The 14,698-nt window shown below is 50.9% G+C and overlaps 5 protein-coding genes across 5 annotated transcripts; 3 read left to right on the top strand and 2 right to left on the bottom strand.

Moving 5' to 3' along the window:
* Window positions 1-205: 205 nt before the first annotated feature.
* On the top strand, window positions 206-1,438 carry cdc123 (Cell division cycle protein 123; the record flags this gene model as incomplete). The annotated part of the gene is made up of 1 exon (XM_014686935.1): window positions 206-1,438. The coding sequence occupies one exon, from the start codon at window positions 206-208 to the stop codon at window positions 1,436-1,438; it is 1,233 nt and encodes a 410-aa protein (XP_014542421.1).
* Window positions 1,439-1,858: 420 nt separating this feature from the next.
* On the top strand, window positions 1,859-3,253 carry G6M90_00g086960 (uncharacterized protein; the record flags this gene model as incomplete). Its single annotated transcript, XM_014686936.1, has 1 exon — window positions 1,859-3,253. The coding sequence occupies one exon, from the start codon at window positions 1,859-1,861 to the stop codon at window positions 3,251-3,253; it is 1,395 nt and encodes a 464-aa protein (XP_014542422.1).
* Window positions 3,254-4,664: 1,411 nt separating this feature from the next.
* On the bottom strand, window positions 4,665-6,014 carry GPA1 (Guanine nucleotide-binding protein subunit alpha; the record flags this gene model as incomplete). The annotated part of the gene is made up of 4 exons (XM_014686937.2): window positions 4,665-4,708; window positions 4,773-5,329; window positions 5,393-5,735; window positions 5,897-6,014. 4 exons carry the CDS (start codon window positions 6,012-6,014, stop codon window positions 4,665-4,667), a joined length of 1,062 nt encoding a protein of 353 aa, XP_014542423.2.
* A 4,925-nt stretch (window positions 6,015-10,939) lies between these two features.
* Window positions 10,940-11,833, top strand: G6M90_00g086940 (uncharacterized protein; the record flags this gene model as incomplete). Its single annotated transcript, XM_014686938.1, has 3 exons — window positions 10,940-10,973; window positions 11,046-11,146; window positions 11,216-11,833. The coding sequence occupies 3 exons, from the start codon at window positions 10,940-10,942 to the stop codon at window positions 11,831-11,833; spliced, it is 753 nt and encodes a 250-aa protein (XP_014542424.1).
* A 695-nt stretch (window positions 11,834-12,528) lies between these two features.
* Window positions 12,529-13,329, bottom strand: G6M90_00g086930 (uncharacterized protein; the record flags this gene model as incomplete). The annotated part of the gene is made up of 1 exon (XM_014686939.1): window positions 12,529-13,329. The coding sequence occupies one exon, from the start codon at window positions 13,327-13,329 to the stop codon at window positions 12,529-12,531; it is 801 nt and encodes a 266-aa protein (XP_014542425.1).
* Between the last annotated feature and the right edge of the window lie 1,369 nt (window positions 13,330-14,698).

The following is a 14,698-nucleotide window of genomic DNA, read 5'->3' as shown; positions in this document are numbered from 1 at the left end:
TGGTGGCAAAATCAACGGGGGCGGATGGTGGGGGTGACCTTGCAATAGAGGATGCAACGTAATTTTATGCTGCGAGTCAAACCAGATCGAGAACTTTCTGCCTGGAGGCATCGTCAGGCAATATACATGTTCTTTATAAATGCTAGACTATATTATACTTTTCTCTACCCTATTCATTGATATCGTTTAAATACTAGCTAGAACTATGCCTCACCTAACGCCGGACCCAGACGCAAATTCACAACATGCTACAGAGCTCGTGTTCCCTCCAGTTACGAAAGACCATATCCAAAACTGCTCATACGATATATGGTTCCCAAGCTACAGGAGTTCTTGTTTGAAGTCAAGAATCATCCCATTGCCTCAAACTTTTGTGGCATATCTACAAGAGGACGGAATTCTGTTGGCCGACGAAGATGTCTCTGTTGCACCCGCAGATCCGGAATGGCATTCATCAGGCGCAAACTCCGACTCCCGAGGCAAGAGAGATATGGATTCTTCAGACGACGAGGACGAAGATGAGGCACCTAGATTACCTCCAAATGAGAGGTTTCCCGAGACACATAAAAAAATAAAGGAGACCATTGAGGAACTCGGCGGAGCCGTTGCTCCCAAACTCAACTGGTCAACCCCCAAGGACGCCAAATGGGTGTCGCCACATCAAAACACGTTAAAATGCACATCGCCAAACGATATATACCTCTTACTCAAGTCGTCGTCATTCGTCTCACACGATTTGGATCATGCGTTCGACGGTTGCACACCTGCACCGCCGTCTCGGCCATTTTCTCCGGTTCTTGTCCTCAGGCCATTCTTCACACCGCACGTTGCTCTCGAGTTCCGCTGTTTTGTTAAGCATCGGTCACTTATTGGCATTACACAGCGAGACCTGAATTACTACAACTTTTTGCAGGATCTTCGCCCACAAATATGGAGAAAGATTAGGTCATTTTTCAGAGAGAGGATGAGACTCACATTTCCAGATGCCTGCTTCACATTCGACGTTTACATGCCTGAGGATCCTTTGGCAGACGATGGTTTAGGAAAAGTTCGCCTTATGGATATTAACCCTTGGGCCCCTCGGACGGATACTTTGCTTTTCTCGTGGCAAGAACTCCTCGACATGGAAGTCAAGGCTCCGCTATATGGCTCGGCCGGAACTGACCAAGCTGTAGACGCTAGTGGGGATGAGACCGGCACAGATGAGACGGATGACGATACCAACATCGACTATGAACCTAATGCCTTGCCCGAGCTGAGGCTTATTGAGAAGGACGATCCTGCGGCTTTCAATTTCAGTACGCCGCAGTACTCTGCTCATAAGCTACCAAAAGAGGTCGTAGATGCCAGTCTCGCGGGTGAGGGGGGCCTTCGGGAGTTCGCCCAACAGTGGAAGGAGATTACGGAGGGTAGAGCAGAGGGATTATGGGGTCAATAGGCTGGTCAGCGTTCATAGAAACAGATGTAAAGGACGTGAATTGAAATTGAAAAAATTGCAATGCAACTGTGATGATTGACCCTGCGTATGGCACTGGTGAGCTGTGTTTTGTAGGAATTTTCACCATCAAGACCACCCCTGTTGCAAAGTGAAGGACAGGTGAGCAGAAAGTGAGTTGCGGCTTCTAAATTGGGAATTCCTCTCCTTAGGCCTCAGGCACCCACATCTTCCCATTCAACATCCGTTCCCAACATTTAAAGCATCTCGTAAATCTTTAATCTTTTCATTTCCCTGTTGCGTACGTACAATATCTTTTATTCTCTTCTTCGTTGTACGTCAAGAAGCCGGTGGCTACCTCAAGGCCCTGTTCTCCGAAAACATACCACGCCTTGAGACCCATTGGGCCAATCACAGCGGGTCATGAATCGCCGCTGGGCGCCCTACCATGGGCTGCAACGCGGCGATCAGACTCTGGGCAACCTAGGCCAGCAACACCCATGTGTTCCCGGATCGCCGTTCAACCATGGCGGCCGTTTTACAACAGAAGAAGTTGTGTCGGTACAACCATCTCTGATATTCAGCGATTCCCATGCGACCATGAAGAACATGCCCTCGCGAGGCAAAGTTAGCAAGGTCATAAAGACGGGCACCGCTCCTCGCCGTGGCAGTCGATATTCACCACTACCAAGCACAGCTCACGACCAGCTGGAAGCTTTGGTGCAACAAGCTTCCCATGATGGCCTCGCCAGGGATGCGGCAAATCTAGGACACTCATCCATGGCTGATGCGAGCAGCCATCTGAGTGATTCTGTACAGCTCTCTGACGCGGGTATGCTCAGCAACACTGGTGGTTCTATTTCTAGCCTTCAGCAGGCGTTGGAAGCCGATCGTCAAGTGCTGCAATTAGACCAACATAATCTCTCAGACAGTATTCATACTCCCTCACCGGGTCCAACGGGGAATGCGAGCATTTCTGAAAAAAGTAATTGCTATGCACCAAGTCGGACTGCGGCTGATGTGGCGATGGAGGCGTACAGCGATACCCTGAAAATTGACAGTGCACTTTGTAAGAAACTTGCGGGAGAGGCAGCACGTCGGGAGCCAACGCAACGACGGAGCGACCAAAAGCTGAACATTGAAAGGCGTAGCAACGTCGAGGCTCTGTTGGCCCACGTCACCGGTGAAGTAGCTGCCCGGCCATGCAAGAATTGTCACAAAGGCCACGGCCCATGGACACAATGTGTTGTGTACGACGGCCAAATGTGTGGTAGTTGTACTAACTGCTGGTTTAACGCGAGTGGTTCGAGGTGTACGTTTCATGGTACGTGGCTGCTATCGGACTCAATAGAGTCTCCTTTCTACCTTAATTCATGTATCCTCAGTCCTAACAAGATGCTGTATAAATTAGAGAACAATAACCCTCAGCCATCCCACTTTGCTTCGTCTGCAGCCGGTCCTGCCTCCGCCCAGGTAGCGCCGCCTGTAGCGGCATACCAGCAACTCTCTTCTGCGGCAACACCTCCCGCTGGGTCATTGCAATCCGAGATTCTTCAATGGGCCTTGGCTGATGAAACTAGGCAGTTTCTGAGCCAGACCATGGGAGATATCGTGAACTTGACAAAAAGAGGACGTTATATTGCCAGAATCGAGGCCGCAGCCAAGGAATTAGGCATGCGTATTGCAGAATACGATGAGTACCTGCAAACTACAGAAGGAATCACCGAGCAGCAAAGGCTGGAACAAGATCAGCTCTCTCAGAGTCAGGTGGGAGACATGCCTATGGATGATAACTCGCCCCACGGGCCGTTGACATGACCTGGTGGTAATGAAAACGAACTTCCGAGACCATAGCCAGTATTCACCGCACACAGGCTTATAATTCGGCAAGCTTTGAAGTATGGAATTGCGCAAAGCGAGAATGTTGAAATTTAGACGTCGAGTGGCATGAAAACAAGAAAAGGTAAGCGGACCTATCCATCAAATACACCTACATTCATCAACTCATCAATCCAAGATGCACGAAAACAAGAAAGGCGACTGCAGAGGATGCAGAGAATATCAGAGCAAACGAAAGACTCGCATTGAAAGATTTATTCTTATTGCCTCATTCTCGATACTCTACTCCTCTATTTGGTTGAACTATGAAAGGGGGTTCACACATTGCGCGTTAGAGGCGCGCATCTGTTATTACTTTACACTTTGCTTGTGATTGACATTTGCTGCGAATTTTTATACCCCGAGTTCAGTTCAGGTATATCATGAACTATAGCAGACTCAACGAACAAAAACGAGACGATATTGGACATTTTGTAAAAGGGGTTTTACCCTGGTTCACCACCTTTTGAACGTGTATAGCCAGGACATCCTTAAGACGTATAGTAGACACAACTAGCTCATTATCAAGGAATTCCATTTGCCTGCTGTACCGACTACTTACCACAGTGGTCTACGTCATATGGATCATCGTGCATGTAGTGAACATACAGTCACTTGAGCCTGCCGTGCCAGCTAATGTATGTGTGTATCTTAATTTTGGATCTAGCTTTAGCTAAGCCCTGTTCCTGTTCCATAATTTCCAACCGCCGCATCGCACGTCCCAACTCTCTCACCACTTCATCCAAATAGGCTGTCTTGAGGTGCCATTTCCCACAAAGTAAGATGAAAAAATTGAAAGAATAAACAAATATGAAGAGGAGATGAAGACAACTGACACGCGCAAGTAAGAGACGACAGCATCGAAAAATTTAAGGAAATAATAAAAAAAGTAATAGTTTTCGTAATTAAACAAAGTAGATGACCACCGCGCCGATGCACCGACTTACTCACGATGCTGTGTAGTATCTCCCTCCCCGCTCGAGGTTCTGTCCACACACTCTTCCTTTCTGAACCCATTTTCTGCCGTATTTTGATACAGGGTATCGTGTTGTAGCACCCGGTGATACATCGTATATACCCCTATCGTATGCATGGAGGCGCAAGCAGGTCCCACAGAAGAGCCAAAAAAACCATCGCCTGGGGTTCGCATACACAGCGTAGCGCCGCAGTTTACAACTGTGATAGAAGTGTAGGCAATGGGGAACAAACAAGAGACATCAAGTCTCTCGTTTTACGCTGATACGAGTACAATGAAAGAAAAATCATGAGCCGTGTCTCCGTGGCCCCCTGGGTGGTCGTTATTGAGCTTGAGGGTATTCGTGTTTTAAGACAAAGAAATGAAACAAATTGTTTAGATCAAACCACACAATCTAAGGTTCTCTTGGATGATGATGTCTAGAGAACAATATTAGCTTTAGATAAACACAGACGACGGGTGGCTACTTGGACGGAGGCATACCATTGACAGCCGCCATCACGAAGCGGATCTGAGTAGTGTCGGTGGCGCAGGTGAAATGAGTATAAATTTGCTTGGTCTCATGCTGATTCAGGCTGACGAATCGGTTGAGGATGTAGTCGCAAGCTGCAGCATAGTCGTCACCACCCTCATAGTCGGGGAAATAGTTCTTCATCGGGCTGACGGGTAGCTTCTCCTTGAAACGATCGATCTTGTTGAGGAACAAGATGATTGACGTCTTGATGAACCACCTCGAATTGCAGATAGAATCAAACAGTGTCAAAGCCTCCTGCATACGGTTGACGGTCTCATCTTCGAACAACAGCTGATCATACTCAGAAATGGCGACCAGGAACAGAATCGTAGTAACGTTCTCAAAGCAATGAATCCACTTCTTTCGCTCTGATCGTTGACCACCGACATCGAACATGCGGTAGGTCAAGTCGCCAATGATGAAAGTAGTCTCGGTAATACCAGTTGTCTTAACTCGTGATCGCAGAACGTCCTGGTCGTTTGGCATATAATCCGGGGCTGCAATGCGAGTAATGTTATCAAAATAGCTATTTGACAGTTAGCCTAGTCATCCAGGTAATGGCTCTCCGTCAATCGAAAGCACGACGTACTATCTCGCAGAGTCGTTGAGCTGGTATTCTCGTGATCTCTTGAAGCACTCCTCAACACCACGATCTTTCCATAGGGCCTCGATAGCACCTCCAACCTCAGGAGGCAAAACTTCACCTTCGATCTGGGCGGGTTGCATGAAGATAGTCTGGACATGGTATTCCATTCGCTGGTCCTCCAGGGGTAGCTCAAGGGACTCCATGGCCTCAAGGATGACTCGCATCGATTGAACAGTGTTGCTGAAGATAATCTCCTTGAAGGACTCCCGCTCATCACGTGAATAACCACCTTCATGGATAAGCTTCATCTGCTTGAGAATTGTAGACTTTCCAGATTCACCAGCACCTATCGGAAGATGGGTTAGTAACACTTCGTACCGGGGATTTGCACCGCGCCAGCACCAAGCGACCAGTAACAGTAACCACAAAAATTCGAGAATGGAACTTGGCTGGTTCTGTATGACGTCGCCAGATGTCGCCCGAGTAGGTTCTCTGCAGCTCACATACCGAGCAATAGCATCTTGATTTCGTTGCGCTGCATCATCTTGTCCCGTTTCAGCTGATTCTCAATCTCCTCGTTTCGGGCCTTGCCCTCCTTCTCCTCTGTGCTCATTCCACAACCCATCTTGGCGGCGCTAAAGAAATCGCGACGATTGTTCTGCAGATAGAATTCGAAAAAAAAAGTCGAGTAACTCGGAGTTTATGCTGTTTGACGCGATGAAACGGGCTCCCGAGGGCGGAAAGAAACGGTGCTGCCCCAAAACGCGGTCTGGTTAGCAAATAAAGGGGCTTAGCAGATGAGATGAAAAATAAGAGTGCAAGACGCTCGCAGAGGCTCCGGGCAATACGTCGACGACCACCACCCAAAGGCGATACTTGAGAATGCAGAAAGGGGAAAAGCAAGCATCGAGAGGCAGCAGTTGGTGTCTTTGACTGGGACGACGGGGCGTATGTATTATTTGAGGAGAGGGCACGAGTCGTGCGAGTGCATGGGATGCTTGGTCCGCGCCTCCTAGGGGTAAGCGACGACGGGGACTGGACGGGTCGGGGGTAAGGGCGACAACGCAGTAACAGTAGAAGTTCCAACGCTCAAACGGGGATTGAGGAGAAGTTGAGGAATCGACAGCACCGACTCACCAGAGATGGATGGTCTGCTGGCAACAACGAGCGCCAATTGAGTGCAGACACTGCAGAACGCAGACAGGCGACGCCAAAGGGTTGTAGGAGGGAAGAAGCGACTGACGGCGGGCGGGCGCAAAGCCAGAGGCTTATCGGGGGAAGGAGACGGCGTCAACTGGTCTAGTCAAGATGAGAGATTGGGGCACTTGAGCACTTGAGAACGGGGGTGGCAGTTTGGTGGGAAGCTGGGAACTGCGAACCGCGAACTTGGGAAGCTGCGAAGGGGAAGGAAACCGGAGGGAAACCGTCGAGAAGAGAGAGGGCTGGGCCGGGCTGGGCTTGGCTTCGACTTTGGCTCTGGCTGGGCTGGGCTGGGGTGGTGCAAGTGAGATTGGAAAGAGTGGGCACTCGCTCCTGACTTGCATGGCCATGGGGCCAAAAGCCAACCAGAGGCTGAGGAGACAAACAGCGACGAACAGAGACGCCAGCCGTTGACCAATCTTGCAGACATCTGGACTTGAAGAGATGTCTGGCCGGAATGCACCCTTCATTTCTGAAGATTATGATTGTGCTTTGCTATTGATCTCGCACATACATATGCTCTGCCTGCATCTGCATCTAAACACGATCTTCGAGCCACCGAGGCCAGGGCCAGCATTTGAACGCACGTCGCTAATAAGGGCCCGTGGCTCACTTTCTTTCGACTCCTTTCAATGTTGCTTGTGCCGCCGCTGATGAATAAGGCTGCTGGGCCATGAGTCCATGACAAGGCCAGGCGGCAAGGCGGGTCATACAGTTCGCACTGTGAAGTCTCGCAAACGATGTCAAGAGCGCGGCACTGCACCAGCCGTATACTTCGTACAGTGCGCAAAATCCATTGGCACGATATCTCGCCTCACTGGGTCCTGGCCTCCGAGTTCAGCCCGACTTCACAGTCCACTATGTCCAATGACTCCGTACAGATGGGAGCCCATTTTGATATGGTCATCTTGTCCTCGTTTACCTTGTAACAGCAGACACATATCTACGAAGAGGCACCTAACACCATCGCCCGGGGGAAACGTATTTACGTGCCCCTTCGACAAAATCGCCGATTCTCTCCTCTCTCTGTCTGTCTCTCTTTTCTTCGGGTGCCAGACAGGGTTACTCTCTTCCGTGCTGCAACTTCGTCAGTCCGCAGCTCAGCTAAGACAAGCTCAAGCGTTCCTGACCAGAGAGTACCAATGTGAGGGCGCCATGTCGGCCCCGGACCACCATCTTTGGCCTGGCCCAGCAAGGGGTGGGGAAATCCATCTCCATCCATGGTCTCATTTCGATGTCCCTGAACAGCCTGGTCTAGGCCAGGCTAAGGTAATTTGTTCTCACGTCTGTTTGGACTAGGTACAGATTTTTCCATAACTACCGAAGTACGGAGTAACTACCTAGTATTTACGGAGTACTACTAGTACTAGGTACCAATTGCCCCATGCCTAGGTATTTGACGAGACTTGCCGGCTTTGGTTCAATCGAGTCGCTGAAACGAAACCAGAACAACGAAAGACCAGGATGGCTTGCGGAGCTATAGGCGGCAGAGCCAGGTGCATGAAGGCCCTCGTCGCGCTGTTTTGGAATCTCCTAGCTGGCGAGCTGTGGTTATAGGCGGATCAAGCCTTGTTGCACAAATTGGCTGGCACGGGAGTACGGAGTACTACTACTCCGTACTCTGTGTTGTGCGCCGTACGAGGAGCCGCGAATTACTCCGCCTGCTGATCAAGACAGTGACATGACATTTGGCTGTGTCTCGAGTGCTGTGACGAACAGTTAACCATCGCCAGCCAAGACCAGCACCCCATAACGCTGCCAATACCGAGCGGCGTTGCCAGGTCTAATAAGGTGCAGTAATAGCAGGGAAAGCAGGCACGCGGATTGCGCTATATGACCTCGAAGTAGCATCTTGATTGCGAATATTATGTAAACATTCGTGCTGAACGACAACTAGTGCACTATGAGGGCGTTTTCAGACACTTTCTACGGAGGGAAATGGATCCTGGTCAGTTATCTTCCTCTCGAGAACGGAGACTCTTTACTATTAGGGCACTTGGGCGACGACGTCTCTCATCATCGTAACCAACCAAAGTGTCTTTGCTAAGAGGTGGTAAACTTCTCACAGGTCAGCGTTCCATTTGGCTGCTGACAGGGTCGCCAACCAACGACGTTCATCAACGATGCTGTCTCGTTTAGACCATGGGGGCATCAATCGGATTGGCATTAGTTATTACTAGTTTGCACATGCGTCCGGCCTTCAAGAGCATGTTATGTATGATTTCACACAGATGCAACCCAGCCGATGAACATGCCTCAAACTTCAGATTCTGCTTCGGACGTCAGCGCCAGCCTAGCGTGCCGTTGTTTTACATGTTGCCGGACGAGCGCTCTCCTGCGCCAGATCGGCCACTTCCACCGCCAAGTGTAACCACAAGATCCACCGTTCCTTGTACGAGGCCTGGATGGTCGCGTCTGTCAGCCTGTTGTTGACGAAACAACTTGAACCTGTCATCCTTTCAGTTATGGCAACCCATGCACCGGATGATCCCATCGCCTAGCATCCAGATGGAATACTCTATGAAGGTACCATTGTATGTACATACATACAGTACTATTTGACAATGTGGCTCAAATTAGATACGGCGGCTGCACCAGGTGTGCAATTTCCCTACCCTGGCCTGCATGAGTCTCCGGAACGCAGACTCCACCTTGGATCATTGCTGTGTACATACATACTCCGTACATGTACACATACGGATTGTACTATTGAAAATGCTGGTCTTGAGCCGTAAGTTTGAGGCGACGCTGAGAGTGGGACGTCATCTCTGGCTCATTGGCATACGTTGTTTCCAAAACATCTCCAATCCATTATCGGCTTTCTACGGAGTATACAACTGCACTTCTTCCAGAGTTTATGACCAGGACGAGCCTGATATAAGTCTCAAACGCTGTTTCTGGTTGAGAGACAATTTTGAGACCGGGTATGCACATCGGATGAGAGAAACCCATCCCTTGACATGGATATGCCAATCATTCTCTATCATCGTGCTGTTCAGAAAAATGCAAGACTTGGAATTGGATCAGAAGGGCAAATTTATGACAAGTCAAAACGATGGATCTATCGTCGTTCCTCTCGGAAACGACTTATGCCAGCTCTTCTCCGCAAAGGTCTGTGATCCGATCCGACCTCATCTCAATATGACTCCTCCAGATGTCTCGTGTCGGAATGTCGCACGGGAATACTATGGACAAGTCGCGGAGTACTACTAGTTCCATCTCGAGTCCTTGGGGTCATTCACAGCGACGGCAGATGATGATATGGTTCTATTCTCAGCAGTTTCCAACTCTGGCACCGCCGCTCCCTTAGCGGGCTGCGAGTAGATGATTGGGGATGGTCGTTGCTTCATGAGTATTCTCCATGTTAGGCCAATTGATGAGGGGGGCAGAAAACCATACATATGTATTTATGCCGTGGTGGCAGTTGGCCTAGCGACGTGCGGCGCAAACCCGGGAGCGAACGAGCTTTTCACTCTTCCAGAAGTATTCCGCGTTTCCACTTGCCGGGGTCTTGGAGCAGCAGAATCAGGGCAATCAATCTTGTTCGCTCTGAGAAGGGATCTGTCCGATTGCGCTCGGGTACTCCGTACCTGGTAATGCCCAACCCAAAAACCTAACAACCCAGCAAAATGGAACAGCAAGCTAGTCGCATGCCCATATTTTTTGGAAGTCACTGGTGGCTCAACGTACAGGGGTTGGATCGAGTAATAAGTGTTTGATGTTGATTCGTAGGCTGCACCCACGAAATACGATTTCAGCAGCGTCTGCGACTCGTTCGGATTCAAAATCTTTTGCGGTACAAGGCCGGCGGCAATTCCAAGTGCCCGGATCCCTTTGGGAGGACAACTATGTATGTACATGCCTAGGTACGGAGTAGGCATCCCACATTTCAATATTCAAATAGCTTCTCGGTGGACCCCTAGACATCGGGTCAGGTCAATACTTCTGTTTCTTGGTTTGCCTTGATACTTGCTATGTGCTTGGACTCCTAGACTCCTACGTACATTTTGCATCAATTTGCCATTGCATGTGCAAGAGCAGGGCGATACAAATGAGGTACTCCGTAGGTCGTTTGGTGATGGGTGCGTAGCTCAGCGCGATGTCGCAGACAAACCGACTTGACTTGATTCAAGTTGAACCCCACCAGCCACATTCTACTCAGTCAAAGTGCCCAGCCCAACGTCAATCAAGTTGGCCGATCCGTTGACGGCCTACGGAGTACAGCCTCCCACACCGACGACGTCAATTGCTGTGCAATTGCAAAAACGCCGCCGCTACCAACGCTGCCCTTTCACCAATCATCAGAACCTCCGCTTCACAAATCTCCCAGGGTCCATCAGACGCGACGCAATGGCGATTCCCATGGAAAGGTTGGGCGGACGCGGTATGCCTCTCTCCTCCCCAGTCGCAAACGAACGACATCAATCCGGAACGAAAGCTAATCGAGACCCCTTAGCCCTGCACTCGGCTGATAATGACGATGTCGAGCGCGAATATGACAGACTGCGCGACTTGGCTCGCGCCGAGAACGACAAGGCTCACCAGGCGTCCAAGAGAGTATGACAACCACAAGACAGCAAACCATCTGGTGGGCAACGGCTCGACTAACATCAAGCGTCGCCCTAGTCTCAAGATGCCTTCCACTCGGGCGACCACGATGCCTCCCAAAAGTACTCCCGGGAGTCCAAGCAACACTATGCCAAGCGCGACGACTACAACCGCCAGGCGTCCGACTACATCTTCCGCGAGAACAATGCTCAGGGCAAGATCGACGGAGACTCAATCGACCTTCACGGCCTCTATGTTGAGGAAGCAGAGCGTATACTGGAGGAGCGTATTCGCGCCGATCAGCGACGAGGCCAGGAGCACTTGCATGCCATTGTGGGCAAGGGAAACCACTCCAATGGCCACGTCCAGAAGATCAAGCCCAAGGTGGAAGAGGTGTGCAGGGAATTGGGCTTGAAGTACAGGACAGAAGAGAACGCAGGCAGGATATATATCAACCTGCAGGGCGGAGAACCCGTGAAGCCTGGCCAGCATGGCGGCGGCGGATATGGAGGACCGACTGGCAATGGTGGGCAACATCAGCAGCAGCAGCAGCAGCAGCACGGTGGGCAATACCACGGTGGGCAGCCACAGCAACAACATGGAAATCAGCAACAGAACGAGATGGAGGAGATGGTTGGCAAACTGCTGCCCAAGATTTTGCGCAAGTTGGAAAAGGCTTGCTGTACGGTTATGTGAGGAGGGACATGCCGAGTTCCAGCCTGAGATGCTGCGATTTTTAGATACCTTTGTTTTGGAGGACTTTATTGGGTTAAATGTTTATAGGGATGTTGGACATATGGGACTGGTTGAAAGGTACCTAGATGATGATGCTTTACATGCTTTGGATAAGATTCGAGATGCCCCAGCGAGGGATAGACTTTGGGAGCTACGGGTAAATAGGCTTGGATCAACGGGTTATTGCCATGTCACTGAAGGATGATGCTGGCCATGGCGAGTGGACATGTCACGATGGGTCAGAATCACATTTCAGCGTCTGTGTACATATTGGTCATGTAGCCATTACAATCAAATCCGTTTTTGTGTAGTTGGTGACATGGATGGCAATTCCCAATGACGTTTTTTGCAAACGATGCTTGATGAAATGCTGAAAAGAAACGGTATAATAGAGGATACACTGATGGCGTTGCACTTACTACGAGAGGCATCGATTTCAAAATAGATCAATAAAATCATTTATACAAGACATGTAGAATCCAAATATGAGACAACGTGTGTTTTTTCCTCCGCGTAGGCAAAAATGAACCAAACGATGGGTATACCCAACGCCGCTATGCCGAAACCCGTGAAACTAAACCAAGGTAAATGAGTATTCCCAAACAGCAGCAAGGAAGAAAAAAAGAAAATCAAGAATTCGAAGCTCATAAGTTCTACTAACGTCTGGTATACTGCTGGCCGCCTCGCCGAGCTAGCAGCTCAGGATCGTCACTCTTGGCCTCTCGGGGCGCCCTGTCCAGCGTGAAGCCCAAAACCTCGAGCATAAACACCACCACCATTTCCATCAGGACACCCATGCCCAGATAGATCCACACGTTGGAGTTGACGCCGGCAAAGACAGTCAGGCAGGAATACACGAGGCGCACAATGACAAACGGCAGCGAGGCAACGACGCCCAGCAAGATGCGGTGCTCGCCCTGCGCGACGTAGCCCTGGTTCCGGAAGGCGACGAGCGCCTCGAGACACAGCAGGACGACGGCGGCAATCATGAGGCCGACGCCGACGCGGCTGGCGGTCGCGTAGTCGACGCTGACGGCGCCGTTTCGGAAGCTAAAGTCGGACTGGGTGCCGCCGACGATGGTGACGACGATGGCGACGAGGACGAGCAGCTGGACCAGGCGCTGGTGCGTCGGGGTCAGGACGACGTGGCCCTGGCGGTTGACCGAGTCGAAGACGCGGCTGAGGAGGCCGAGCAGCACGAGCACGAGGGGGCCCAGGCCCAGGCCGTTGACCGTCATCCAGCCGATCCAGAGGGACGTGTTTGCCGGGTCGTTCATGATGGCGAGGCGGAAGGAGAAGCCGATGATGCGGGCGACGGCGAGCACGATGAGGTACCGCCAGCCCGAGGACTGCTTGAAGCCGTGCTTGACGGAGAGGAAGACGGCGCCGGCGAGGAAGACGACGTAGATGGGGATGCCGACGACCGAGATGACGTCGTACGTGTCAAAGTGAGCCATTGCGACGGGAGTGTCTGGGGTCTCGGAAGGTGATGTCCGACGAGAAGGGTATACAATGTGAAATCCGTGCAAGGCGGTATGAGAGACCGGAAAACAAGGTGTAAGCTCGTGTGCCAGACCTCGATGTAAGCCGGTATAGGAAATCGTATCAGATTCAGATGTGAGCGGGCGAAAGCCTACGTACACGACTCGATGCAAAACAAGCGTCCATGCAAGCTCCCCTCCATTCTGGAAGAGCAGCCAAACCTTCTTATACATGCGCGCGAGGTCAAGACTCCATCGCCATCTCGGATCACGGCACGGTGCAGGCACACATACAACGGAGCACACCGACGCCGACGCCTCAGCCCGCGTGGCACCACGAGCCAATCCCAATGCTCGGGTCAGACTCGCCTTGCACGAAACAGGAAAATTGAAAGGTATAGGCAAACCTGTCAGCCGCAAGTGACGAATTCAGCCCTTGGATGGACGACGACGACGTCGAAACAGTTACCTAAAGCGGCTTAGTGGCCTCGAATGGATTTGCTGAAGCATTTCCTCTGTAGGGCTGACGGGCTGAGCAGGCCGGAGGGCCATTGGTGGGCTGGGGGCCGGCCGGGCGTCGGATCGGAGGGGCCGTGGCGCCGATAAGGGTCCCTTTTTTTAATTTGCAGTAGTAGTATGCATTGGGCGCTGTGAGGTTTTACTACAATTGATTCGAGGTCTGTGAGGCTGTGTTTTTTTTTTGGGTCAGCAACTACTCCCCAAGGGACCTGTTGTTGTTTGAGAATGCGGGTGCGAGACCCGGGCCGAGTTGGAGTTATTCCCGTTTTGGTCCCTGGTTGCGGTCTGACGAGTATGTATCTGCATATGTATAGTTTTTCATTACGCGGCTGTGCTGGCGTTTTGGGCTGCCTCCTGCCTTTGATTCAAGGTTTGCCGGAAGGGCTTTTCGGTGTCAGTGTCTAGGCCGTTATTGCGGCAATTTTTGCATCCAAGGGCTTGTTGCGTTTGAATTGACGCATCACCATGTTGGAGGGCATCGGAGCCGGGTGGGGGCACCTGTTAGCTCCTTCCCATCCACATTTCGTCACGCCCAAGGCGTTATCCAAATAGTAGTAGAGCGAAATACTCTGATCTTGGCGCCAGTCAAGACCTGCTTTTCGACAGCAGCTATAAACCTGATCAAGGCCTTATTCCAAGCTCCAAGGCTCACAGCTCACGACTCAAGACTGCTTTACATAAATAAGGGGCCCACAATATCACCTGATGCAGGACCAGGGTTGCCAGTGTGGAAACGTTGAATCGTAACACGCCCCTCCACGATTAGTCACCGCTAAAGAAAAATATCGTTGCGATATCGCTACATTCCTCCCCCGCCAACACCTCT

The sequence above is a fragment of the Metarhizium brunneum genome, chromosome 5 (assembly GCF_013426205.1).
Source record: "Metarhizium brunneum chromosome 5, complete sequence".
Classification (NCBI taxonomy): Eukaryota; Fungi; Ascomycota; class Sordariomycetes; order Hypocreales; family Clavicipitaceae; genus Metarhizium; species Metarhizium brunneum.
This window is presented reverse-complemented; position numbering and strand designations above follow the sequence as displayed.